The sequence below is a fragment of the Onychomys torridus genome, chromosome 1, assembly GCF_903995425.1.
Source record: "Onychomys torridus chromosome 1, mOncTor1.1, whole genome shotgun sequence".
NCBI classification, from domain to species: domain Eukaryota; kingdom Metazoa; phylum Chordata; class Mammalia; order Rodentia; family Cricetidae; genus Onychomys; species Onychomys torridus.
Window position 1 is genome coordinate 100,233,642 of NC_050443.1, and position 26,623 is coordinate 100,260,264.

Below are 26,623 nucleotides of genomic sequence, written 5' to 3' on the forward strand. Positions count from 1 at the left end.
TGGTGACAAACTCTCTGAGCTATTTTTATCTGGGGCCCTCTTTGTTTCCCCTTCACGTTTGAAGAACTTTTTTTTTTTTTTTTTTTTTAAATAGCTATAGCATTTTTGGCTGTCATTTTTTTCTTGCAATGCTTTGACTCTAGCAGCCTGCTACCTTTTCCTATCCAAAGTTTCTAAGAAGAAATTCTCAGATCATCTCATGGAAGGTCCCTTATGCGTGATAAAGTACTTCTGTTGGGTTTTCTCTTTTCAGGAGTCTTTCTTTACTTTTGTGTATGTATGTATGTATGTATGTATGTATGTATGTATGCATGTTTTCATGTATGTATTTTTTTTTTTGTGCAGGACTAAGGATTGAGCCTAGAGCCTGACACATGCTAGGCAAGTATCCTATGACTAACTTTGAATAGTTTGGTTATAATGTATCTTAGTGTGGAGAACTGTAAAGTTTATTGAGCTTTTCGGATGTTTAAGATATTTTAAGGGTTGGGGATTTAGCTCAGTGGTAGAGCGCTTGCCTAGCAAGCGCAAGGCCCTGGGTTCGATCTTCAACTCAAAAAAAAAAAAAGATATTTTAAAAGAAGTATTTATTTTTACTTTATGTGAATGAGTATTTTGCCTGTATTTATATCTGTGCACTGTGTATGCAATACTCATAGATGCTAAAAGAAGTTGTTGAATATCAGGGAACTGTAGTTACTGACAATTTGTTAGCAGTCATGTCGGTGCTGGAAACTGAACTCAAGTCCTCTGCAAGAGCAGCAAGTGCTCTTAGACACGGAGCCATGACAGGAGTCTCATCCTTGGATGTTCCTACTCACATCTTTTAGCAAGGTTGGGAAGTTCCTGGTTATTTACAATCAATCTTTTAAATAATTTCTATTGTTTCTCTCCTTACCCATAGACTCCCACATGTGTGGGGTTTTCTTGATGGTGTCACCTAGGCCCCATGGATTCTGTTTAGTGTCATTATTTCCTCTTTGTCCCTCAGATACAACAGTTTCAAACAGCATACATAAGTTTGTAGATTTTTCTTTTTACTTCTCAAATGTATTTTTGAGTCTTCATGTGAATTTTCTATTTTAGTTACTGTAACTTTCAGCTCTAGAATTTCTTCTTGTTCTTGATTTTGGCTTTCTTATCTCTTTATTGGCATTCCACTTTATCCATGTGTGGTTTTCCAGGCTTTATCCACACATTTCTCTTGTTCTCTGAGCATTTTAAAGCTACTGTGTTATAGTAACTGTTTGCATATGCCCACAACTAGCTAGCTAGCTAACTAACTAAATATACTATAGTTACTGTCTCATAGGACTACCATCTGGTCATTCTGGACTCTTTCTCACTTTCCTTTTCTTTTTCTTCCTTCTCCTCCTTCTAAAGGAGAAATACTTTATTTTCAATGGTTTCTTTCTTTCTTTTTTCTTTCTTTTTTTTTTTTTTTTTTGTTTATGTGCATGTGTCTACCACGTGAGTGCATTTTCCTTAGAGTCCAGAAGGGGGTATCAGATCCTTTGGTGCTAGAATTAATCAGATGTGAGTACCCTAACCAGAGTTCTAGGAACCAAGTTTTGGTCCTTTGGAAGAGCAGCAAGTGCTCCTAACTGCCAAGCCATCATCACTCTAGCCCTTGCAGCTTCTTTTGGTTCACTTCTCCTCTTTGAATTGCTCCTTCTTCGTACTGGTTTCCAATTAAGTTGGTATTTCTACAGTGACCTTGGAAAGACACCTAGCATTTGCAAGTTTTCATTCCCCAAGTTTTTAAATGAGAATTTGAGATTTATTAATTCAGTTAAAATCTTCTGAGTTTTTGCTATGTAACCTCTAAATTCTTGGACTTTCTTCTCTTGAGAAATAGAGTCTTTCCTTGAATATGGGTTCTGTGGCTATTTGTCCAACAGCTTATAACAAGAATGCTGCTCTTCTGGATTCTAGGTCAGACTTCAGGGAAACGTAACCCTCTACTTCTGGTCCTTGGGAGAGCTGACTCTTGAGGTTGGCCACCATACTGTGAGGAAGCCCAGGTACCCAGTGGAGAGGCACACGTGAAGAGGAGCCAACCTCCCTGTTAAAGCCCTGGGAGAGATTTGCAGTTGACAGCCAGCAGCAACTTATTGCCAAGTGAGTGGAAAGTTTGAATTTGGAGACCTCAGTTTCCTGTCAGGAAACCACTGCTTGGTGCCATATGGAACAGAGGTGCTTCCAGTTTATCCATTTTTAAATTAACTTAATCCATTCTTTAGAACAGAGCTGGGCAAGGAAATATAGTGTGAGCCACATAGATTGCTCTACATTTTCTAGTAACCACGTTGCAAAAAATAAAAGCAATCAGACTGAATTCCTTTTAGAGGGAAATTTGATTATATAAAAGTATTGGAATTCATCAATATATAAAAATGTTATAATTTCATCATGCAGTGGAAATGAGAGTTATGAGCCAGCTTATACTCCTTTTCGCTACACAGGCTTGAAGTTTAGGGTGATGACTTACATAATCATATGGTCATATGGGTGACTGTACTTACTAATCAGTTCAGACCAGCTAACTTTCAAATGCTCAACAGCTAGTGTTGCCTGTATTGGAAAGTGCAGCTCTAGAATGGGAGGGTTGGAACATAAGATTCTCTCACATTTTAACAGAGAAAGGAAACAGGATACACAGAGGGGAACTGACCTGGCTGGGGTTGGGCAATCGGTGGTTAGAATGGTGCCCACCCCCTTATGCCCATGTCACAATCCTATAACCCATGAATGCCATCCTGTCTTTTTGGTTGTGAACCCAGCCTTTAATGCCCGAGGCACCTCTCTAGACTAATCCACAAATATTATCATATTTAGAAAAGGTCTTCCTAGATGTAATTAACTTAAGGATGTTGGGATAAAGAAATCATCCAAATTATTGGGGGGATCCTGAAATCCAATGACCAGTGTCCTTGTAAGACACACAGATGGGAAATTACACAGGAGAGGAGATGGGCATGCCAAGGAGTATGACTATAAAGACAGAGTAAGATGTGACATTGAGCCACTGGAGGCAGGAGAGATAGATTCCCATCTGAGTCCTTCTGAGGGAATGTGGCCTTGGGACACATTGATTTAGTCTTTTTAAAATTTGGATATTTTAAATTTTTCTGTGTTTGGGTGTTGCATCTGCCTGTATGTGTCTGTCTGGTGCCTGAGGAGGCCAAAGAGGTTGTAGGAACTCCTGACACTGGAGTTATACTTAGTTATGGGACACCATGTGGATGCTGGGGCCTGAATCCAGATCCTCTACAAGAACAAGTATGCTTAATCATTGACCTGTCTCTTCAGCTTCTTATTCAGAATTTTACCCTCTGGTAAGTGTGACAAGTAATACATTTCTATTTGTAGTCAGTCCATTTTTGTGATACTGCCATGGAATTCATGAACTCAGCAGCACGAATAAAGTCTGGTCTGAAGAGGCCTTGGCTCCCTGTACGATCCAGAGCAACCTGCTTTCTTGTCACCTCTGAAGTCTACCAGATGCCCAGCATTTACTCCTTCAGGTAACCAGAACAGGAACTCCAGTGACCTGGACACACACACACACACACACACACACACACACACACACACCTACTGCTCTTCAGGCTTATGGGACACCATGCCATATTGTTCTTCTCCCTTGCCTCATCTTTTCAAAGGATGCTCTCTCTGCTACCACCCTTCCTTGTTTAAAGTACATTTCCCACATGGTACCAGGGTGATCTTTAACCTATACTGTGCCAGACCACATCACATTTTTTTAAATGGCTGTTGCCTCTTTTCCATTCTAGACACAGAGACTGCCTTGCATGATGAGCTGGTCCCTGCCCCAGGTCCTTTGCACTTTTTCTTTTCTCTGTTTAGAACATTCTGGGCTCAGACAGGACAGGACCATGGCTCCCCCCACCCCACTTTACTCAGGCTTTTGCTCAGATGTTCTTAATCATAAGGTTTTTCCTGGGCACCACCATTCTTTATTCTTTATTATGCTTTGACTTTTTTTTTTTACAGGACAGATTTTCACACCACTTGGTAGAGATTTGTTAACTGATAGATTATTGTTCATTACTCACATTCATTAGTCTCTAAGCTCCATGAGGGCAGAGCCTTTTATCTGGCTCATTTTAGTGCATGTGCAAGTGTGCAGCTGATTTTTGTTGAATGAATGAACAAATGAATGAATGAACTCAGGAATGCAAGCTCCATTTAATATCCTTTTCCCCCTAAGAGAACTTAGAGGCAAACAAACAAACAAGAGAGGTATTCAAAGGCCACAGTTTGACCTCTTACCTCTAGATATCTGGGTCCAAAAGGAACCTTAGTCCCCAACCTCCCTTCTTCCAGGAATGGAATGGCTTTTAGGACAGCAGCCCTTACAGCTCCAGGCCTAGACACCATGAGGTAGTTTGTTGTTACAGACCAAAGTCATTCAGGGCACTTGGTTCAAAAGACAGGATGTGGGCGGTGAGACTCCAGTCCATCGTTCAAAGGAAATCTCCTTCAGCAGCAGTGTCTCCTGGGATGTTTTCCCAAGCCTCCCTGGGAGGTGCTGGGGCCTCTCAAAAGACTAAGAATAGATAGGCACATCCAGTTTCCCAAACATGTCAACCTTAAAAGTGAGTGCTATTTTTCCCCTTGTTACCTTTGAATTACTATATAGGAGGACACTGTATTATTACAGGCATGGCTCACCATGCGGTTGTTAGATACCTAATAATGACTGTAGCTTCCAGGCAGAGCTGTGGGAGCGATATGTAAGCTCTACCACTGCTGAGGTCCACCCCTTTGTCACCAGTGTGCTTTGTAGTTGGGACAGCCCGGCCACCATTCCACAACAGTGAGACTGTGTATACCTTGGTCACTCCCATCTCACTATGCTTATCCATAGAAGAATTTACCTGATCTCTATAGGTTGTTGTTGGGACTGAGTAAGACTGCACATGCTGACACTCACCCAGCACTTAATGTTACTTTTTATCTGTGAACGTTTGCTGGCCGGGGTACAAGTGACCTCCATTTACTCTGTCACTTACTCACTCAGTGCTCATTGGGCTCGTAGGAGTGTCAGATGCTAAACTTGACCCCGAGGGATGTGAAGGTATCATTGACAATGTCTGGGTCGTGTGAAAGAGTTCACTGTCTGATGCCGTCTTTCGTTCCCAGGGTGGAGAGCATGACAGGGGTGGGGGATTTAGGTGCAGTACCTTATATAACACCCAGTGTCATCGTCAGCTACCTTCCCATCCTTCAGGTCACATCAAGGAGAGTGTGGCGTTGGATATTAATGTTCCCTGAACACTTTGGAATCTCTTCTCCTAACAAGTCTCACATGAGGACGGCACCTGGAGAGATTTTTTAACAACACAAACCTAGGTACATCCAACCATAGAGACCTTTTGTTTTAAGATACTGCACAAATATGACCAGAATTTGTGAAGCTGGGACCAAAGTGAATGGCATTTAGGGAAACACTCATTTGTTAAATTTACCTCTCCTCCTCATTAGCCTCATTTTACAGTTGGGGAAACTGAGTCTTTTTGTGGAGAGAGTTCTCTTCTAAGGTTCGAGCAAGCAGAGACAAGTCTTCCTTGTGGTGAAGTTAGATATATATAATATAAAGCGAGCTCCTCCCCTACCTCTGCAGAACGTGTGTGTGTGTGTGTGTGTGTGTGTGTGTGTGTGTGTGTGTGGCCACAGGCCTTTCCGGATGAGTGACAGCGAAAGCCCATCCCTCCAGGAGACGCGTGAAGAATGACCAATGGGAGGGATGGAGGGTGTTGGGTACCAGTCTCTGCAGAGGCCAGGGTGAAACTGGCTGCGTCCAGCCTGTTCCACCCTCATTTCTCGGAGCCCCTCAGGCCCTTCTGCATTCGGTCCTGGCTGGGGCGCGGGAAGTGCTCATCTTAATGCACTTGGGGCCGAGGATAGCGTGCTAGGGGTGCGGCTCGGGTCTGTCCAGCGCAGTCTGCTGCTGCAGCGCTGCGGCTAAGAACACTTGGTTGGGAGGCCGGCGGGCTGCGGGGTGTGTGTGTGTGTGTGTGTGTGTGTGTGTGTGTGTGTGTAGTGTGTGGTGTGTGGTGCCAATATGTAAAGCAACCGGCGGCTCTGGGCGGGGCCTGGGCCCGATGCAAATGAGGGAGGCGGGGTTATCCTGGGGCTCCGCCTCCCTCCCCCGCAGCTGGGGCCAGCGGTGCCAAGCACAGCTGGACCAGCGGCAGCAGCTGGGCGAGTGACAGCCCAGCTCCGCGCGCGCGGCCGCCGCCAGAGCCGGCGCGAAGGGGCAGCGCGGCCCCGCGGTCCCCGGGCGGCAGCAGCGGCCGCCTAGTCCCGCGCCTCTCCGGGCCCGCAGCCCCGCGGTCCCGCCGCCCCGGGGCCGCCACCTCTCGGGGCTCCCCCGGTCCCCGCGCGCAAGATGGCTGACCCGGCTGCGGGGCCGCCGCCGAGCGAGGGCGAGGAGAGCACTGTGCGCTTCGCCCGCAAAGGCGCCCTCCGGCAGAAGAACGTGCACGAGGTGAAGAACCACAAATTCACCGCCCGCTTCTTCAAGCAGCCCACCTTCTGCAGCCACTGCACCGACTTCATCTGGTGAGAGCGCGCCGCGCGGGCCACCTGCCCGGGGCCCCAGAGGGCAGCGACACGCGTGGGGACCCCTCTCGCCGCCCCCGGGGGAGAAGGAACCCTGTGCCCATCCCCATCCCTCTGGACCCTTCTGTCCCGCTCTCTGGGATGACCAATCCCGCGGGTGCCGGGTCCTCTGGTCCCAGACGGCTGGCCGCCAGGCGCCTCCTGCCCTCTTGCACTCTGTCGCCTGAGCGCCCAGGGACAGCGCCGCAGGCGCCCTTTCGACACCTGGCTCAGGGCGCAGGGTGGCTGTCCCTCCTCGGCAGGGCAGCTCCGCGGGTGTCTTTCTCGCCTGGGGTTCCCGATCTTTCTGCCTTCTTCCGGGCTCGAGGAGCTTCAACCCTCACCCCTTCTTTCCGGGGCAGCTCCCTGGGGTGTCCTTTAGTTCCCCGGGGCGTGGAGCATCCTTCCTCCCTCCGTGTCCCTAGAGTAGAGCCCTGGGTTATCGCTTACTGCGCCCCCAGAGTCCTGAACACCCCCCTCCCCATTTATTCCTCAGTTCTCACCCTCACGTCGCTGCAGGACCCTTTATTCCCCTTGCCTCTCCAGGAGTGGGGCGACCTTTTCTTTCTCCTAGTCTCTCAGGGGATACCACCGCGGAGGAGTCCCTCTCATCCTCCTTTTCTCTTTTCCAGAGGGTACTCCCGGCATCTCCTTGGGCAGATATCCAGCCCGCCTTCCGCCCCCACCCGGACGGAAATGCACCTTTGCATCCCGCCACCTGGTGGTCGCGGTCTTGTCTGAACTGCTGGGGAGATGCGGGGTGGGGGTTACTGCCAGGCCCCCACAATGTACCCCACAATCCCATCCAAGGCAGAAGACTCTTGGACACCAGCCTGTAGCTAGGAGATTGCATCTGGGGTAAAGGGACAGTAAGAAGGGAGGGGGCTACTGTGTGAAACTAGGTGACTGGACCCCTCAGACTGATATTTCTCCTTGTGCTTTTACAGGGGCTTCGGCAAGCAGGGATTCCAGTGTCAAGGTAGGCTCTGGGGCTTTGTGGTCGCTGATGGTGGGAAGAGAGGGTAAAACAGACTTCAAAGACGTGTCTGAGTTAGGCAGAGTGAAGTAATCTTGCCTGTCAGAGTGACCTCCCTGGCTAGGAATCCTTCACCACCAAAGGGTCCTTTTAAGGGGTGTGTTTGGGCCAATGATGCACCATCCAGGAAAGGCCAGTGGAGTTGAAAGGCCCTAAATGTCAAAAAGTGTATCAATCCCTCTGCCTTCTGGGCATTCTTGAATTGCCAGCCCTGCTTAGGTAAGGGAATGTCTTGAAGGACTCTTGTGTGTGGAGGTAACCTCTCTCTCTTCCTAATTCTAGCCCCTTCCTGCTCACGGCCTCTTCCTCACCCCCCCCCCCCCCCCCCCCCGCAGGCTCAGCCTCTTTCCCCTGCTTTGCAGAGGTCTCAGCAGGTGGTTGCCTCCTCTGCAGCTGGCGCATCCCCTAGAAAAGCAACTGTGGTTTCCCCCCGGCCTCCTCCCTCTCTGAAAGGGGTGGTCCCAGATAGGGTGCCTTTCAGATCCCGCCTGAGGTTGCCCTTTTTAACTTCTGAGGAGGCACAGGAAAGACTCCAAGAGACTGGTTATCTGGGTTCTTGAGAACCTGGCTTGAGAGCCAGGATTCCAACTAGGGGTGCCCTTCAAATATCAGGGACCTGGTGGCCTCTCCTGTCTACAAGATGGACTGTGGGCTAGGCAATGAAGCTTGCCCAGAGAGTGCTTGCTTTGTGCCAGGGAGGCTCTGGAGTGCATCATCCGAAACGGGGGAGGGGAAAAGATGAGTTTTAAATTGGATCTCCAAAGATGACTAGCTTGTAGACTTGTTTAACCCTTAGGATGCCATAAATAGTTTGTGAGTTTGGTGTTAGCATCCTAGAACTGCAAGGTCACACACACACACACACACACACACACACGCACGCACGCACGCACGCACGCACGCACACACGCATGCACATATACTTACATGCACACATTCATGCACACAGCTTCAACTTGTTGAACATTGACTCTACTTTTATGCTGAAGTAATCACTTGGAACTGAGGGCATCCATTTATCAAGACTGGACACATTTACCGCTGTGTCTGTCCATCCAATACTGGCCGTCTTCTGATCTCCTTAGCCACTTGAACTTGCTGGTTTCTTCCCCCTTTCCCCCTTTAGGCTAGGTGTGGTTGAGTTGAGTCAGAAATGGTTCTTTATTCCTCTCCTCCCGGCTTCCCTCCCCTCCCCTCCCCTCCTTGCTCCTCCTATCTTTCCCCTCCCTTTTCTGCTTCCCTTCTCCTGCCCCTTTCTCTCCTCTCCTCTCTCAGTCTCACTTTGTGCCCAGACTGGCCACAATCTGGATGTTCTCCCATGCTCCTGTTTTGGCCTCCCAAATGCTGGGATTACAGGTGTGCTCAGAGGCAATTTGACATCCACCACCCCGTAAACTGGGCTTCAATCTGGAGAGGAAAGTAGATGGGTGTGGAATAGCCTGAAGTGTGTCTTAGTGCCCACATGCAGGTTACTCTGCAGGCAAACATCAAAAGACCCCAGCAAGCAGAGGTGGCTCTGTGATTTGCATGGAATGCTGACCTGTAATGTATGTGGCCTGCTGCCTTAAGCTGCAGGTTCTTATTTGAGTTCTGGAGTGAGGTGGGGGAACCTTTTAGACCTTTCCATCCTCCTTTGCTAAGATTTGGAGCCTCAGTTTTATGCGCCACACAGAAGAACTTCCCAGGTCCCTGCCTGTGGCAACAAGTTAGGCCAGAAGCACAGTTTGGATTGTTTTCTAAAACTTTTTCTCATCTTCTCAAACAAAATACTGAGGGTGACTTGGTGTTGGAACTGTGCAGTCTCTGTGAGGTTGCCTTTCGCTTTCATGAATTGGTTTCTGTTTTTGTCTTTTGCTGAGGTCAGGGGTGATTTTTTAAAACATCGATTCTGTGGCTCTCCTGTGCCACCTGCTCTGCTGTTAATGATGGCTGGGAAAGTCAGCTTTGGAATGTGCGGGGGATGGCACATATGGAGCAGGAGATCCTTTTATCCAAAGCCTAGGAAGTTTTGTTTTTTGGGGGGGCAGAATGTGAAAAAATTCAGAATTAAAGTTTTCATGAAGTCTGATCAACTTTGGGGATAAGACTTTCAGGGGCTGGTCGGAGCATTTGCCAGTGTGCTGACTCCCTGGACTCCCAGGGACAAAGGGAAGGGTGAGAGGCAGGTATTTCAAAAACCATTTCTCTTTTCATTTTTCCACCCTTTAGATCTCTGAACATCTGGTCCTCTATGTTACTGCTTTGACAGTCTATTCCATCTGAGTTGGAGTGAGTAGGAGGAAGAAGAGGGGGCAGGGCAGATTGATGGGCCCTGAACTGAGCTGCTTAGGATGAGGTGCATCCCAGAAAGAGGGGAGGGAGTTTATCCCTGGTACACAGCGTTGCTTGGGACTAATTCTGGAACCATAGGCAAGCTCCTTTTATCTGATTATTTTCAGTGCCTGGTGCCTGATATTTTTCCTTACAATGAATTTACTTCAACTAGGACCAGAATTCTAATAGAAAATGCACAGGGTTTATTCTTTTACCTAAATCAACAGTCCAGAGTCCGGGTACCTCCAGTCTTCTGTGCTGCCATCCTGGGGAGCAATAGTTATCTCACAGTTTAAGAGGATACTGTTTCTCTAGTTTGCAGTCCTCCTTTCGACCAGCAGGAAGCGGGAATGGGATGAAGTCAAAAGACCTATGTTCAGTGGCCCTTAGGGACCCTGTGGCCTTGAGAGATTGTTAGTCTGTTGGCTAGAACCTAGTGCCATGTCCACACGTTGTTGCAAGGGAACCTACAGGGCAGCAGTGTTTAGCTCAGCCAAAAGCGGAGGGAGGGGTGTTTCCATCTCAAAAGTGGAAATAGAGATTGGCTAGAGCCTCAGTGCTCTGGAGTAGGAAGGTGTGGAAGGGTCCCAGGACGGAGAAGCCCTTGCCACTGTCCCCATGCTTTAGCGTGCTGTCATGGAAATTGGAGGTGCGGGTCAGAGCATCCAGAAACCATGGGGAATTATGGATTTTTATAGACTTGGGACACTTTCTTAAGAATAGATTTCTTGCTTTTGTAAGGACGAAGCTCTAGGTGAACACAGCGCTTCACCTCTCCTCCCTCCTCTTTCTTTGATAATAATTCCTCTGGTGACAGAGGACTTGGGCTGAGGATCCCTCTTGTGAAACTGCACGTATTTCGGGTTAGAAATGGGACCCATCTCTAATATCACAGATCAGACCTTTCTTTCCCTAAGGCATTCTTGAGAGAAACCCAGAACCTGCATGTTGTGATTAAATTGTAATTGCCACAAACCCAAGAACAAAACAAAAGAAAAAAACACAAACCATTAGGTGGAATTCAACTTTTTTTTTTTTTTTGGAAGTCACTTCAGTAGAAATAGAGAAGCATTAAATGTTCAGATCTAGATTTTATAGCACAGGGTTGGAACCAGACAGAACTGGACTCCAGTCTCTGATCTGCTATCTGCTCATTGTGTGACCTTGGGAAGCCCATCCCTACACTGTAGCTTTGCTCTCCTTGGTAAAACAGGGCAGCTGGTGTCTGCTTTGTAGGGTTGAGAGACAAAGAAGGTATTTAGAGAGAGGTATTCATAGTGAATGTAAACAACTCTAAGAAAGATGATCACCATCACTTGACTTGGTGGGAAAATGTGTCAAAGTGGGCCAGAGCTGGCTCTGGAACTCGAGAAATGACTGTTCCTGTTTCACATGCTCAGATGGGCTGGTTTCTCTGTAGGCTTTAGGTAATATCAAAGTATGTGCTTCAGTGTCTGGACGCAGAGGGCATGGCTTCCCTCATGAGAAAGATCTGAACTTGCCTTGGACTCTCTAGAAAAACCCCACGCCACTAATATTCTGACTATGAAAAGCTAGAATTGATGATTACAACGAGTAAGTCTTTTTCCCTTCCCTGGGTGAATTTGAAAACACACATTTTTTAGCCTCTTGGTTGAATTATTAAAAAAGAAGAAGAAGAAGAAGAAAGAAAACAAACTCTAAGTATCCCACAAATCCTGCCACTGTTATTTTCCCTCAATAGAAACTTTATAGAATACAAGTTTAATGTTGTATCTAGTTAACATATACAGATTAGAGTATGCATTTAAAACAATAACCACCACCACTAATATGAATTGCGATGCAGCTCAGCAGAAGAATGCTTGCTTAGTATGTGCAAGGTCTTGGGTTCCATCACCAACCTCAAAAACCAAAAGAATAAAGAAAACATTAATCAGAGGTTAATTTTATTTTGGGCACAGCTTTCTCTGTGGACTTACATTGTTAGACTGAGCAGTTTGGCTTGAACTTTCTCAGTAAACAGAATCAGCAAGGCGGACTGCAGGATGGTAGATGTGGCTTGGGCTGCTGTACCCTGTTGTGTCCCCCCTTCTCCAATCCTCAGAACAGATCCCAGAGACTCATGAGCCAAACTCCACTCACTTGCTGGCTGATTCTGATGATGTTCTGGCAGGTTTTCATTCAGGTAAAAGGCAGAGAAGCTTTACAGTTTTATGTTTAATGGTTTGGATCTTTTTGCACCTGAAGTAGAACTTCAGGCTCAATATCTATCAAAATAAGGGTCTGGTAAGTGGGTTAACTGTGGGCTGAGAACAGAGGGCTGATCTGTTGGAGAGGCAACAGAAAATTCATTTTGAGCAGTCCAGCCCTCCAGGGGTGCCTGAAGCTTTGTTACTGAGCAGTTACCTTCCCAAGTAAATATGGAAAATGTGACCTTTGGAAATCTGGTTGGCATGATATACAGGTTCTTCTAAACTAATTCAAAAATATATTCTTTCCAAGACTAGTGATCCTCTGGGCCTAGCCTGGGGCAGGTGAAGCGCAGAGACAGCGCGTCTGAGCCAGTGAGGAAGAACTCTAAGAGCTGGTGACTAGTCAGACTCCTTAGCATTTGAAGGTAGTTTCTACAGGTCTGGAGAGAGAGATGGCTTAGCAGTTCAGAAAGTGTACTGCTCCTGCAGAGGGCCTAAGTTTGGTTCCCATCACCCCATCAGGTGATTCACAACAGGCTGTAACTGCAGCTCCAGGGGGTCTTATATTTCCAGTCTCTGTAGGCACCTGCCTTCACATGCACGTGCCCTGCCCCATACATGTAAATAAAGATAATAAAAAAAATGATTTATATTGTGTTGACATTAGAGTCAATTTCCTTTCTCTGTCTCTCCCCCTTTCTCTTTCTTTCTGTCTGTTTCTCTCCTCACCCCACATTTGCACACAACATAAAAATAGATTCCTATGCCAGGAGATGGTGGCTCACATCTTTAATCCCAGCACTCGGGAGGCAGAGGCAGGTGGAGCTCTGTGAGTTTGAGGCCAGCCTGGTCTACAGAGTGAGTTCCAGGAAAGCTAGTGCTACACGGAGAAACCCTGTCTCAAAATTTTTTTTTTGAGATTATACAACTATTCAGCTACAGAGAGAGTCAAATCATCATTTACCATTTCAAATTCATATCTGGTCTTTAGGTTCTGCAGCCAGTTTGTTCCTGGTAGGCAGGAGGATCAGCTAGAAAGTTCACCTTCCTTGATTGATGCCTTCCAATGCTGGGAACCTTGTTATTTTCCTGATTCATTGTAATGTGAAATCATTGACTTCATTCATACAACCTCTCTAGTTGAAGTTGTGTGGTATTCCCTAGATAGAATATTGGACACTTTTTTAAAAATAGAGATTACAACATCTACAGTGTTTACATATGGCATTTGGAAATGTGATGTCTGCTTGAAAATCCTGTAGGAAATTGTTGTATGTACACACATGCCTGCATCCATCCTTCTACTCATTGAGCCTTCTGTCCATCCATGCATTCTTTTAAAAAGTATTCAGTGATTAAGTTCCATGTATATGGAATGGTTTTAGGTGACAGAACCCAATAGTGAATGCTACTGAGAAGGTTCCTGATGTGGTAGTGTAGGAAGGGAGAGAGGACTTACTACAAAAGATTTTTACCAACGTTTAATTTCATTTTGGTGGAAATCTACCAGAAGCTACAAGATTGTTTCATGAGAGGCTAACCTATGTAATATTTCAAGGTGCAGTTGGGGTCCTTTGGTATAAGAACTAAGAAGCCCAAATTCTCACTCTCCATTCTGAGGGGTCCAGGATCTACAGCTAAAAACCTGCTTTGTGATGTGTGTGTGTAAAGATATGCAGGAGACATTATCTCCATGACATTCTTGGAGGAGCCCCTGGCTTTCTGTTTGTACTCTGGCTATCAGGAGAGAATATTCAGACAAGAGACCTCAAGATGGAGTCTCAGCGTGACAGCCAGTGAGCTCCAGATCCTCATAGTAACTCGGATAATGAGTTGACTTCCTTTTTGTCTAGGGGTTGCGGGCGATTTGAGGTGGCTGTCTAAAGCAGAAAAGTCAGACAATTTCAGGGGAGATAGAGCAACTTAGAGCTGATAGACATAAATAAAAAGCAAGAACGGGGCATCATGGAGAATTGTCAGCTGAAATCCAGTTTCATGGACTTGAGATTGCTCAGGTTGCCCCAGATGCTGTATGGTATCAGTCCTCTGCCTTAAAATTTCTTCATTTGAAAGTTTTTTTTTTTTTTAAAGTCGTTTCACAGTTAACAACATTGAGGCACATATGGAGAAAGATCCTTTGTCAGCTCTCTTCCCATCATTCTGATTTAATTTGGGAGAAGGCTTCACTTTGGTGCTAACATGTCTTTAATGCTGAACACAATCCGCGTACCCAGTAAGTAGCCATCGAGTCTTACTGATGAGAGCCCAGGGTATTTTAGTTCGTACCTGCAGAGCACCCTGTTTATTTGATGATTCATTTGTTGTCCACTATTACTCAATGTTGAGTCAGTCCTTTACTGGGTTTGATTTAGTACTAGCTGCACTTTCTTGTGAGCAGACAAGGGGTGCTTCAGTGTCTTTCCTGGAAGTGTCCATGCTGGAAGGAAGCTCCGTGTTCCAGATGTCTCAGCCTTCTGCCTCCTGAATGATGGGACTACAGGCACATGCCACCATGCCTGGCTCACTTATGATTCTGTCTCTCTGTGAGTCTGTTTTCTGGGGGCAGGTAAAACACCATCCAAAGAAGAAAATACTCATCCAGTCATTGTCTACCCAGTCATTGCTTAACACATCTACTGTCCATCTACCCATTCATTTAATAAGTGTGTGTTGAAGGCCTGCCATGTATCAGGTGCTGGTCTAGGCACTGGAAGTAGAGTAAGGAACAAAGTGGAATCCCTACATTTGTGGAATTTGTGTTGTAGGGAAAGGGCAAGAGTGGTAAACAGTGTAGAATAAACACACAGTACACTGTTAAGTTGCAGTAGGGACTTTGAAGAGAATGAAGACATGATTCCTACCCTAGATGATTCTTGTGAAGGGGGTATATCACATGACCAGTTAGTTCTGCTATGTAATCAAAAGCACTCTACAAAGGGTGCAAAAACACTTTGTGTGGTATTGCTCTTCCTTGGGGAGAGGTAGAGAAGATTCCATAGATGAGGTGACATTTGAGAACAGTCTTACCATAAGAGTAGGAGTTCCCAGAGTGACAAGGGGTGAGGACAGAAGAGAGTACATGTGGAGATATGGAGGAGAGGGAGCAGGGCGCCTGCAGGGAGAAGGAAGAAGGGTGTGTGAGGGTGGAGCTGGTGGGAGATGAAGGTCACATAGTCAACTAGGAAGCGCTTGTTGTCCTTGACGTGGGATGTGTGGGGAGGGAGGTGGCCAAGGGCTTACAACCAGAGTGAAATGCATTTGGAAACAATCAGAGCCATGACTCAGATCCTGAAATTCCAGGCTTGTGGAGCAGGAGGTCAGCTGGCATGGCTGGCAGGGCTATTTGAGGGGCAGTCCGGGTGTGTCAGCTGAGTAGAGAGGGGGCACTGCTGTTTTTCTGAATCCTAAGGAGACATTTGGAATTTCATGTCCACCATATTGTTGACTGTTCTATTTTGGGGGGTGGTTACTAGGTTATTTTTGTGGTTCTAACAATAGGGATGCCTTTCCTCATTGCGTCCTTAGGCACAGAAGGCCATAGAAATGATTCTTCCTCTGAAAGGAATCCTCCCACTCCCACCCCACCCACTCTCTCTGCTGCTGTCACTCACCCTCCAGCACATGCTGATTGAGCACATGTGGTGCAATGGTGACAGGTCTGTGCTGGGCACGCGCACGCGCACGCGCGCAGGGATGGGGTGGGGTGGGGTGGCATATAAAAGGTTCTGGTTCAGGACTGGGGAGGTGGGTCTGTGGGTAACTTGGCTTGCTGTGCAGGTATGAGAAACTGAGTTTGAATGCTTGTAACCTTGGAATTGTACAGGGAAGAGACAAGGGGATCTCTGGAGCATGTTGGCTGCCAGTCTAGTTCAGTGAGAGACCCTGTCTCAAAGGAATAAGGTGGAGAGTGACAGAGCAGGACACTGGGCAGCCTCCTTTGGCTGCCACATGCATATGACACACACACACACACACACACACACACACACACACACACACACACACACCTGCGTGTGTATGTGCATATATGCACCCCCAAAGAGATGAGGAGCTTTGGTTTAACTCTTGGTCTCTTACTATGGGCCTTGACTTAGCCTGTTGGGGCTTCTGTTTCCTCATGGGTAAAGGGAAGTAGTAACAGGATCTGGTTTCCAGGGCTCAAGTCAAATGTTCCATGGGCTTCTTGGTTGGCATACAGGAAGCAGTTCATACATGGCAGTATTTCTACTCTTGCTTGGGCCCTATCCTTGTCCTTTATGGGTTATAGTCTCATTGGGGAGATGGGATGAATCTCCTCTATCAGGAAGGTGATGAGGGAGATGGATTTGCTGACCCTGTCCTGGTTAGTAGCAACAATTGCAACTACTGATGGAATTGAGAGAGCACAGCTGAGCTCGGACAAGAGGGGTGATGTGAGCAGGAGTGAGCATTTGGCTTTCCAAGAAACTCCTTCCTGCCTAGTGATGCTTTAGTTTGTGGGAAAATCTCAGAAAGTTAATTTGAGACTCACAATTGCCCATCGGCCCACTTTTGAAAATGTATTGATAGCATTTCAATGTCAGATTTCCAATTTTTCACTTTTTCTTTCTCTTTTTTCTCTTGGTGCTTTCTTTGTGCCAGGGTGTCATGCAGTCCAGACTGGCTTCCAGTTCACTATGTAGCCAAGGCTGTGTCTGAACTGTTCTGTTTGCCTCTACCTCAGTGCTGGGATCTAGTTCTTTTCAGTGTAGGTTCTTCTACCCTTCAAATGAACTCTTTTGGTCTCCTGTGGGCTGGAGATACTGGCAAAGAGCATGTATGAGCTGGAAGTTGAATTGTGTTCAACTTTGATTTGTTATGATATTGATGGCTACTCCTATGCTGAAAAGCCTCCTGTCCTTTGTATTGGTAATCCCCACACCCCTGTGTTTTTCAGACAGAGTCTCACTAAAAAGCTCAGGCTGGCCTTGAACTCACCATCATCATGCCCTTCATTGCCCAAACCTCCTGAAGCCAATCTGACTTTCTTCTACCCTGGGCTGTCTCCGCTGTCTCCCATTCTCAGATAGTGGCAGACTGAACCCAGGATCTCTGCCTTGTGATTGTTCCTTGTTTTCAGTCCCTCTCCCCAATAGTTCAATTTTAAGCAAGAGGATCCCTTTTAATATGGCCTCTGATAATAGCCCTTTGAGGCACATGTTAGGAGTGGAAAAATGTGTCTCATCTCTATTGCTGACTTGCTACACCAGAGATGTTGCTGTCACACCGAAACTGCTAGCTTGGGGTTGGGGCTTGTGAGAACTGGAAGTTTGCCCTTGGGCAAGACTGCTGGTCTCTTTTGATCAGGCCCATCTGACTCACCTTTTGTGCACAGCCTTTGACTCTTTCCCATTGCCGGGAAGAGGCACCCAAGACCCTGCTTCTTACCCCTTTGCCCAGCTCACCCTATGTCTGTTTATGCTGTCCAGTGTCTTTTCTCCTCCTGTGTGACTGATTTCCAGGGAGCTGTCTCTCTTTGGGATACAGACTACTCTTTGTGGTCTGACTCTTCTCATTTACCATATCACACGGAGGTAGCTTCCAATGAGCCATTTTATTTTGGAAGTCCTTGTTTTATTTTTTGGAGACAGGGTCTTACTAGCCCAGACCAACCTCAAGTCTGCAATCCTCCTGCCTCAGATGTCTACCAATGACACTTGGCCAAAAGACACAGGCTTCTAAGCTTCTGCGACTGGGCCTGAGAAATGTTAGTGGGGGCTTTTCAGCTTTGCATGCGGAAGTGACATCTGTATGGGAGACAGGCACCTTCTGGCATCACCATTGAAGGATGGTGCTGTTTGTCTTCTTAGGGGTGACATCTGCTTCCTGTTTCAATGTTGCCTATCGGCTGCAAACTATAATAAGGAAGCCAGGGCATTCTGACAATTTTACCACCCAATAATTTAGTTCTGTTAATGTTTGGAAAACTGGAGTTCACAAACTATATTTAGAACTTAAAAATTTTAAGCTCTCTATTAGTTAAGGCATTAATGAGAATCTCTTAAAGCTACTGTAATAGATAAACCTCAAAGTCTCTGAGCTTTGACCAAAAATTTGCATCTCAGAGGACCCCCCTCCCCACGCAGGTGATCTGACCAGGGAGTCTTCATGTGGGGCACCCTAGTCTGAGTCCTCTCTCCTTGGACCAGTGGGTTGGGGAGAGAGTGTGTGAGAAAGCACATTCATTCCATAACCCTTCTGGTCTGGAGGGACATCTGTCACTTCTGCTCACTTTCTGTGGGTCAGAACTCAGGCACAGGGCCACTCTGGGTACAGGGGGTGAGGGCATGGGGAGGGTGCAAAGTAATCAGCTCTGTCTCTGGGAGTGAAAGGAAACAGGTTTTGATGAACATGTCCAACTCTTCCTCAGCCTCCAAAGCCATGGATGGTTTCCTTTTCTTTCCTTTGGGACTGTGAATTCAGTTTTCTCTCTCACTTGACCAGTCAAACTGCGATGTGAAACTGTACACCTTTTCTGGTGCACTTTGTGGGGAAAGTGAGTTCTGTCTGTCTATTAAGAGTGAGATAAAGTAGTGTTCTTGGTTTTAGTCGTCAGAACAATCTGGTTCTTGTTAGAATTTCTGCTTCTCTCAATAAACTGGGTCTTAAAAATAAGATTTATTTTATTTTTAATGGTGTGTGTATGTGTAGATGCATGTGCACGCAGATGTCCATGGAGGCCAGAAGAGGGCATTGGATTACATGGCACTGGTGTTACAGGTGGTTAGGAGCTAACTGATGTCAGTACTGGTCCTTCTGTAAGAGTGCTACATGCTCTCAACTTCTGAGCCATCTCTCTAGTCCTTATCAACTGGGATTCTTGCTTGTTTAAGGCATCCTAAACACTATGGTCCGGTTCAGGGTTGGGCAAGATTACCTGTAGGTTCTTGGCTTTTATTCATTGTTCTTTGTATGCAAGCATCCTGACAACCTCTCATTATTGCATAGCAAAGATTAGTAAACTAAAAATGATTTGACTGAACACTACTTCCTGGGGTCATTAATTTGGGTTGGGCTTAGCTGGGTGGTCTGTGTGTTCTTGTTTGGTCTTATCCATGTGCTTGGACCTCAGTTAGGATGCTTGGGATATGGGAGTCTTTGCTTAGGCACATGGTGGTGGATGAATTCCCTACACATGAGTTGAGGTTACATTCAAAAGTGGCTGTGGGGCTTCTCTTAGCAGAAGGGAAGTGTCAGCTTGCTCTAGAAATAAAGGAAGAAATAGAAGAGAGAATAGATTCTTCCTTTTGATGGCGGGGGGGGGGGGGGAGCTGTGAATAATTTAGGATGTCTTTGGAATCTAGCACACCAATTTTAATGTGTCTCTAAAACATGTTCCAGTTCAGTGTTTGGTTTCCTGAAATGAACTTGAGCCTACAGCAGGCCACAGTATAAATGCTTACTGCTCATACCTGGTAATAATGGTCCTTACAGGGGACTGATGGAGCCAAGTGAGATGCTGTATGTTAAGAGTACAGCCAAGGGTAGTACATTGAATAGGACCACCTTTACCACTGGGTTCTACAATCAATTACCCCCAAACATTTGGCACTGCATCAAGAGTGTGAGAGTCAGAGAAAGGAGCACAATGCCTCTGTTTTTGAGGAGAGAGAGATCCAAGAAGGAGGTAGACATACAAGGAAATTTGTATAATACCTGGTGGGACTGTAGAACCAAGGGGTTTGGACATCGTCTCATGACACACCACTTAGGAGCATGGTTTCAGACCTCAGCTTCTTCACTAATCACATGCAGGGCCTTGGGTACTTTACTCACTTGTAATCTTTAGTTTTCGTTTGTTTGTTTGTTTGTTTTTGTCTGTGAAATGAAGATAATGTCACAGTCTCCTTTCCCAGGGTACCACTGGGTTAGATGAGACCAGGGACATACAGAGAACATATGATTGCTCATTGTATCTTAGCACAGAAAAGATGGAGATGGTCTCAAAATGTCCTTGTGAAGATGTCCTAATAGACACTAGTCTCAGCTCTCTTCCCACACCCCCTGACTGGTGTCATTAATGATGATTGCTCGAGGGTAGTTTACTAGATAGATAACTCTTGAGGTTGATACCCATAGGGCACTGGAGAAGTAAGAAAGGAAGATGGTGCAGTCATTGAAGTAGGAGACTAAGCTGCTTCCAAAGTTGGAATGTTTTGTCAGAGTGAAGGCAGAGTGTGTGTATTGGGCAGGGGTGAATGAGAATATAACCGAATGGTAGATTACTTGCTCAGAATACGGACAATCCTGTGTTTGATCTCCAGCACCATACATACACACACATGCACAAAAGATAAATTTACCAGTTGTGGGGGCACAAGTATATAACCTCAGGCCTTGAGAGGCAGAGGAAGTAGGATCGAAAGTTTGATGCCAGACTTGTCTGTTTAGTGAGATTCTGTTTTAAAACAAACAAACAAACAAACAAACAAACAAGCCAACACATCCCCGGAGATGGTGGGTACCTGTGTGTGGGTGGATGACGACCTCCTCCGTCACAGTCAACTTTGTTGTTTTGAGACAGTCTCTCTCTAGTCTGGGGCTCACTGATTAGGATGGGCTGGTGGGCCAGTGAGCCTCAGGGATCCACGCCAGTATCTCTCTTTCCCTAGCAGTGGGATTACAAGAACACACCACCACACCCGGCTTTTTCACATGGACTCAGGCCCTCATACTTGCATAACGAGCATTTTACAACTGAGCTGTCTCCCCAGCCCCTCTTCTACATTTGAGTTCCACAACTGTGCTTTATCACTCCTGGAGGGCCATGAAATCAGCTTAGTAAGTCATGTACACTATGAAAAATTAGAATAGAAAATACCAGAATGCATCAGCCTCAGGAAGAGTAAGTATGGTTGCATGAATCTTTTATTTTGTGTTTTCATATGCAGGCGTGGGGGAACTGGGTCAAATGTAAATGGTGTTTCTGACCGTGGGGATAGACAACATGGTTTGAAAGTCACTGTGAAGAGCATAAAGAAGAAGCCTCAGAGGCTCATGGACTGTGGAGGTCTAATTTGTTTTTTCGTGATGTAAACGCATTGTTTTGAATTCTTCATAATTAGAAGTTTCTTTCTCACTCTAACATAGTATCCCAAGATTCTCTTGGTTATCTTCCTTGAGCATTAACATATCACAGACAAAGTTATTTTTTCCAAATAGAATGTTAAGTATAGTATATGACATTTTTTACACACGAAATGAATGGTTTTGGTAGATCTGCCTGGCCTGACCTATCATTGGGGTGAAGTGTCAGATTGCTGTGTCAAGAGGTGGCCCTCGAGACTGCAGAGAGAAGGAACTGCTTATCTGGGATAATGCGGGCTGAGAAAGGAGTGTTTTATAAGCAGAGCCTTCACAGAGATAGGGAGGGAGGAGAAGGAGGTGTAGGGGTGCACAGAGCAGTGGGGGGTGTGGTGCCAGCATCAAGGTGGGTCAGATCCCTACGGTGGGACTCTGCAGAGGACTGCCTCCAGCTGGGACTGCCAAGAGCTGGAATTCAGTGTGTGTTTATAGTCTCTGCTGTCCCTGGGTAGGTGGCAGCCCAAATGACAGCTGGCCTCATTCTCTTTCCCTTCTGGCTTTCTCTGATTTGGGGCCCAAGGGCCATAGGGGGCCAGAGTGTTGCAGATGGGACAAAAGTCAAGTCCAAGAAAAAAATTGAATCAGTGTTGGGAGGGTTGATGTGGGAGGAGAGGGAGAGAGAGAGGAAGAGAGAGAGGGGGAGAGAGAGAGAGTGAGAGGAAGAGAGGGTAGAGAGAAAAGAGAAAGTGAGAGGGGAAGAGAGAGAGAGAGAGAGAGAGAGAGAGAGAGAGAGAGAGAGAGAGAGAGAGATTGCAGTCCCTAGAAGGGCCTCAATTTGTTGGGCAGATAAGCCAAAGGAATTTTCCGTTTCCTGGACATCTTCAAGTAAGATTCCTAATGCTGCTGACTCAAGCTGACATTTCCCGAGTGCTCACTATGTGCCTGGCACTGTTCTAAGTACTTTACATATATTAGCTCATTTCATCAGCACAAGAGCCCCATGCAGCAGCCGCTGCCTCTGTTCTCAGTATGTGCTGAGAAGATGGAAGTATGAAGACTTGAGAGATTTTCCAAGCTTATGAACAGCTATGATCCAAACAGACTCAGGTTCAGGACTGTTTAAAAGGAATGTAGTACTCTGGAACCAAGGATGACAATAATGATAGTGGTAATCACTATGGTGATGCTGCTGCTGATGGTGGTGGTGATGGTGATGCTGCTGATGCTGATGCTGATGGTGGTGGTGATGGTGATGCTCCTGATGCTGCTGATGCTGATGGTGGTGGTGATGGTGATGCTCCTGATGCTGCTGATGGTGGTGGTGGTAGTGATGGTGATGCTCCTGATGCTGCTGATGGTGGTAGTGATGATGGTGACAATGATGGTGGTGCTCCTAATGTTCGAGTCCTTTCGATGAGCTGATCATTTCACAAATTCTACCCCCTTGAGTGTTCACCTTTCACTAAGATGTGCCAGTGATATTATCCCCATTCACAGATGAGGGCATTGGCTTAGAGAAGACAAGAATTTCTTAAATCAACTGCAGAGTCCAGACTGAATTCCAGTTTCTTTGAATTAGAGTCTTAGTTGCCAGCCACCAAAGTGAAAGGGTATAGGATGGCCCTGGAAGGGTGAGAAAGAATGGGATAGGCAGGCTGCAGCAGCCATAGTGAAGGACACGGGCAACATTTGCCAAGAGGTGGAAATTATCTGGAGGGACCAATGTTTCCGTTACAGTTTACCCTGCTGAACATCAGTCATTTTCAGTCTTAGTGTAAGTAAGGGGTTTAGAAAGTTGTTTTCAAGTTTCTCAATATCTCTGTGACTACAGTCTGCTGAGTTCTTCATGCCTAAATTTTATGGCTAGGAGGGGAGCTTGAGGGCTATGCAAGTCCCTGAGTCATTTGGGAGGAAAGGGATTACACACAGTAGGAACTTCAGCGGAATCTAATACTTCCCTGCAGAGCTGAGCTGAACTGGAAGCTTCACATATCTCATTGAAGGCCCACAGCACTCCAGGAGTCAAGTCCGTTATTAATTCTACAAAGCAGTTGAGGTCAAGAGGTGCTAAGTGGCCTGCCCAATGCCTCAGAGCTAAGAAGGACAGACTTATTTTGACTTATGAAGGGGTTACATCTCAATAAACCCATTGTGAATTGAAAATACTCGAGTTGAAAGTCAGTATCATCAATTTACGAAACAGCACAGCTTAGCAAACAGTACACGGTCTTGCATGTTTCCCCAGCATTGTATCTACATATTCTGGACAAAAAGCAAAAACAAAAACAAAAAAACCCCAAAGTTCAAAATTCAAAATATGGTTTTAGTTAATGCACTATTGCTTTTGTATGGACATGAAGTAGAACAACCACCTTCTGTAAATTGAACCATCATGAATTGATGCTGTCTGTGAACAGAGTGACCAACCCAGGCATCCACAGTTCTAGACTCACAGGTTTGCCTGCTCTGCTAGTAGGGGGAGTCTTTGGCTAGGGTCTGGGAGGGTGTGGGATCTGATCTGAGAAGGCTAAGATCTTTCCCTAAATCCACTCACAACAACACGGGACTGGTAGCACAGGGTGGTCTGTCTGGCATGTTCACCCACCTGGTGATGTATAGGGGGAGTAAAGCATGAAATGTACCCTTCTGTCCTCAGGCAGGCTGGTGGACAGGCCCATAAATCAGGCGTCTACAGCACAGCATCCTAGCTAGGGGCAGAGGGGGAGAGGAAAGGGCAGAGCTCACTTCTCAGGCTCCCAGGGAGGCTGGCAAGGAGCCCAAGTTGGCACCTGAGGTTTGAGGAAGGGGAGCAGTGTGAGAGAGAGGAGAAATGGCGGGCAAGGCCGGGGAGAAGCAAGGTGGAGGAAATACTGGGTGAAAGGAAGTGGCTGGAGATCTTGGTGAAGGCTAGCTTGGAGAGATCTTGATGGGTAGAGAGAAAGCAAGTAGGCAACCTTGACAAAGGTTCAAAGGTGAGCTCAGCTGCCTTCAAGGTTAGAGACCGAGATCTTTTTATCTATCTATCTATCTATCTATCTATCTATCTATCTATCTATCATCTATCTATCTATCTATCATCTATCTATCTATCTATCTATCATCTATCTATCTATCTATCTATCATCTATCTATCTATCTATCATCTATCTATCTATCTATCATCTATCTATCTATCTATCTGTCTATCATCTATCTATCTATCTATCTATCTATCTATCTATCATCTATCTATCTATCTATCATCTATCTATCTATCTATCTATCTATCTGTCTATCATCTATCTATCTATCTATCTATCTATCTATCTATCTATCTATCTTTCATATGTGGGTACCGGCTTCAAACCTTTGACTTGCATTTTTTTTTTTTTGGAGCTGAGGATCAAACCCAGGGTCCTTGCGCTTGCTAGGCAAGCGCTCTACCACTGAGCTAAATCCCCAACCCCTCTCTCATCTATCTATCTATTTATTTATTACTTTTGTATGTGCGCATGCATGTGCCATGACAGGCATGTGGAAGTCGGAAGGAAAGCTGTGGAACTTGTTCTCTTTTTCTACCATGTGGGACCCAGACATCGAACTCAGGACATCAGGCTTTCCAGCAAGCACCTTTATCATCTTCATTTTATTATTTTTAAACTTTTGTTTATTTATTTAATTATTTTTGTTTTTTCAGGAAAGGGTTTCTCCATATAGTTTTGGTGCCTTTCCTGGATCTCATTCTGTAGCTCAGGCTGGCCTCGGACTCACAGAGATCCGCCTGGCCCTGCCTCCCAAGTGCTGGAATTAAAGGTGTACACCACCACTTCCTGGCTCCCTGAGCCATCTTGCTGGCCCAGACTGAGTTTTAAGTCAGGTGAGAGGGGAAAGTAAAGGAACTGAATAGGGAGAGCTTGAGAAAGGCGGAGGCCAGAGTGAGGTGAGGGTGCACTGTCCAGGAGGGAGGGTTAGAGCCCAGGTGAGAAGTTATTGCCTGAGGATCCCCTGAAGTAGGAAAAAAAAGAGAGAGAAATTAAGTCTGAATTCAAATCTGTGACCTGATGCAGATTTCTCGCCCCCAGCTTCCTTATTTTTCTCCCGTGTGAATGATTAGGACAGGATCAACCATACAGAATGGTTGGGATCAAATATGAAGGCGCTCCCACTGAGGCAACATGGCGGTTGAAGGAGCCTGACTTGATGAGGAGAGTCCCCGGCAGCTGTAGAAAGAGGGGAAATCTTGAGGAAGAGCACTGATTTCTGCATTGAGAATGTAAATCTGAGACACCTGTGGTATACCCAGCTCATCTGTGTCCAGAGGCAATGGGAAGCAACAATCTGGGAGTTAAAATACAAGTCACACTCTGCCTTTCCTGCCACGATGGACTGAGTGCTCAGGAACCGTGAGCGCAGATACCTTACTTAGCTCTCTTGTGCTGATTCTGCATGTGACCGCGGAGATATAGATATGAAAGTAACTAATATACAAAGGCATATTTCAAACTATATAAGCCATATTCGTGGAGGTACTCAAGGATTTTGATTGAGTGTGACATTACACAACATGAGCTTATGTAGTATTTAATTAAAAGCAATTCTTCTAGGCAGTAAGGGAAAAGCCAGAGTTTGGAGTTAACATATTTTAAAGCTGTTTCCTCCTTCTCCTCTTTTTCTCCCCTTACCTCCCTCTTTCCCCACCTCTTTGCATTTGTCTTTTTGAGACAAGAACTCATTATGTAGCTCAGAGTAGCTTGGAATCTGCAATCGTCCTGCCCATGAGTGTTGGAGTTAGAGTCAGGGGCCTCTACACTCCCAGTGGGAATTTAATTATCATTTTCATTATGTTTTTTTTTTTGTGTGTGTGTGTTTGTGTTCTATTTATAGAAAATGTTACCAGCTCTCCAATTCTAGTGTTTTAAAAATTTTCATTTATTTAAGAATCCCTTGGCTGTTACTAACGAACACAGGAGGAAGTTCCTTCCAGAGTTGATGTAATCAGATACTTAACAGGGTGTCAGAAATTGTTTTCAGCTTCCATGAGGTCTCTTTTCTTGGCCCTTCAAAGGTGACAATATATATAAGCACCATATTGTTAGGGGATGATGTACAAAGGAAAAAAGAGGGGGACATAGGATCAAGGACCTGTTCTAAGAACTTCCTGTCAAACCTATGTTATGCATAGAGCTGTGGCAGCTGTCTGTTGTCAGGAGGGACAAGGTTAGCATGCCAAGCAGAAATGTGGAAAGGTGGAGAGAAACTGCCTCAAAATTTTGTTTGTTAGATAATTAATTCTCTTACTGCTTGAGTCATTCAAGATGAGCTTCCTGTCACTTGCAGCAGAATGTAATGTCTCTCCTGCAATTTCAAATGGTTGCTACAGTATAAGAGGGCTTTTTACATGTCCTCTTTTTATATATCCCTTTCCCTGCCTCTTGTTTGATTAACTGTC

At 45.8% G+C, this 26,623-nt stretch overlaps 1 protein-coding gene across 2 annotated transcripts in view; it reads left to right on the forward strand.

Annotated features, from left to right (window-relative positions):
• Nucleotides 1-5,784: 5,784 nt before the first annotated feature.
• The window catches only part of Prkcb (protein kinase C beta), a 340,194-nt gene continuing 319,355 nt past the window's right edge, over nt 5,785-26,623 (forward strand). Inside the window, exons 1-2 of one of the 2 annotated variants that reach the window (XM_036191311.1) lie at nt 5,785-6,591; nt 7,578-7,609. In XM_036191311.1, the coding sequence (XP_036047204.1) occupies nt 6,419-6,591; nt 7,578-7,609 (205 nt within the window). In that variant the 5' untranslated portion in view covers nt 5,785-6,418. The remainder of the gene's footprint in view (nt 6,592-7,577; nt 7,610-26,623) is intronic. The other variant, XM_036191317.1, reaches the window with a different exon arrangement.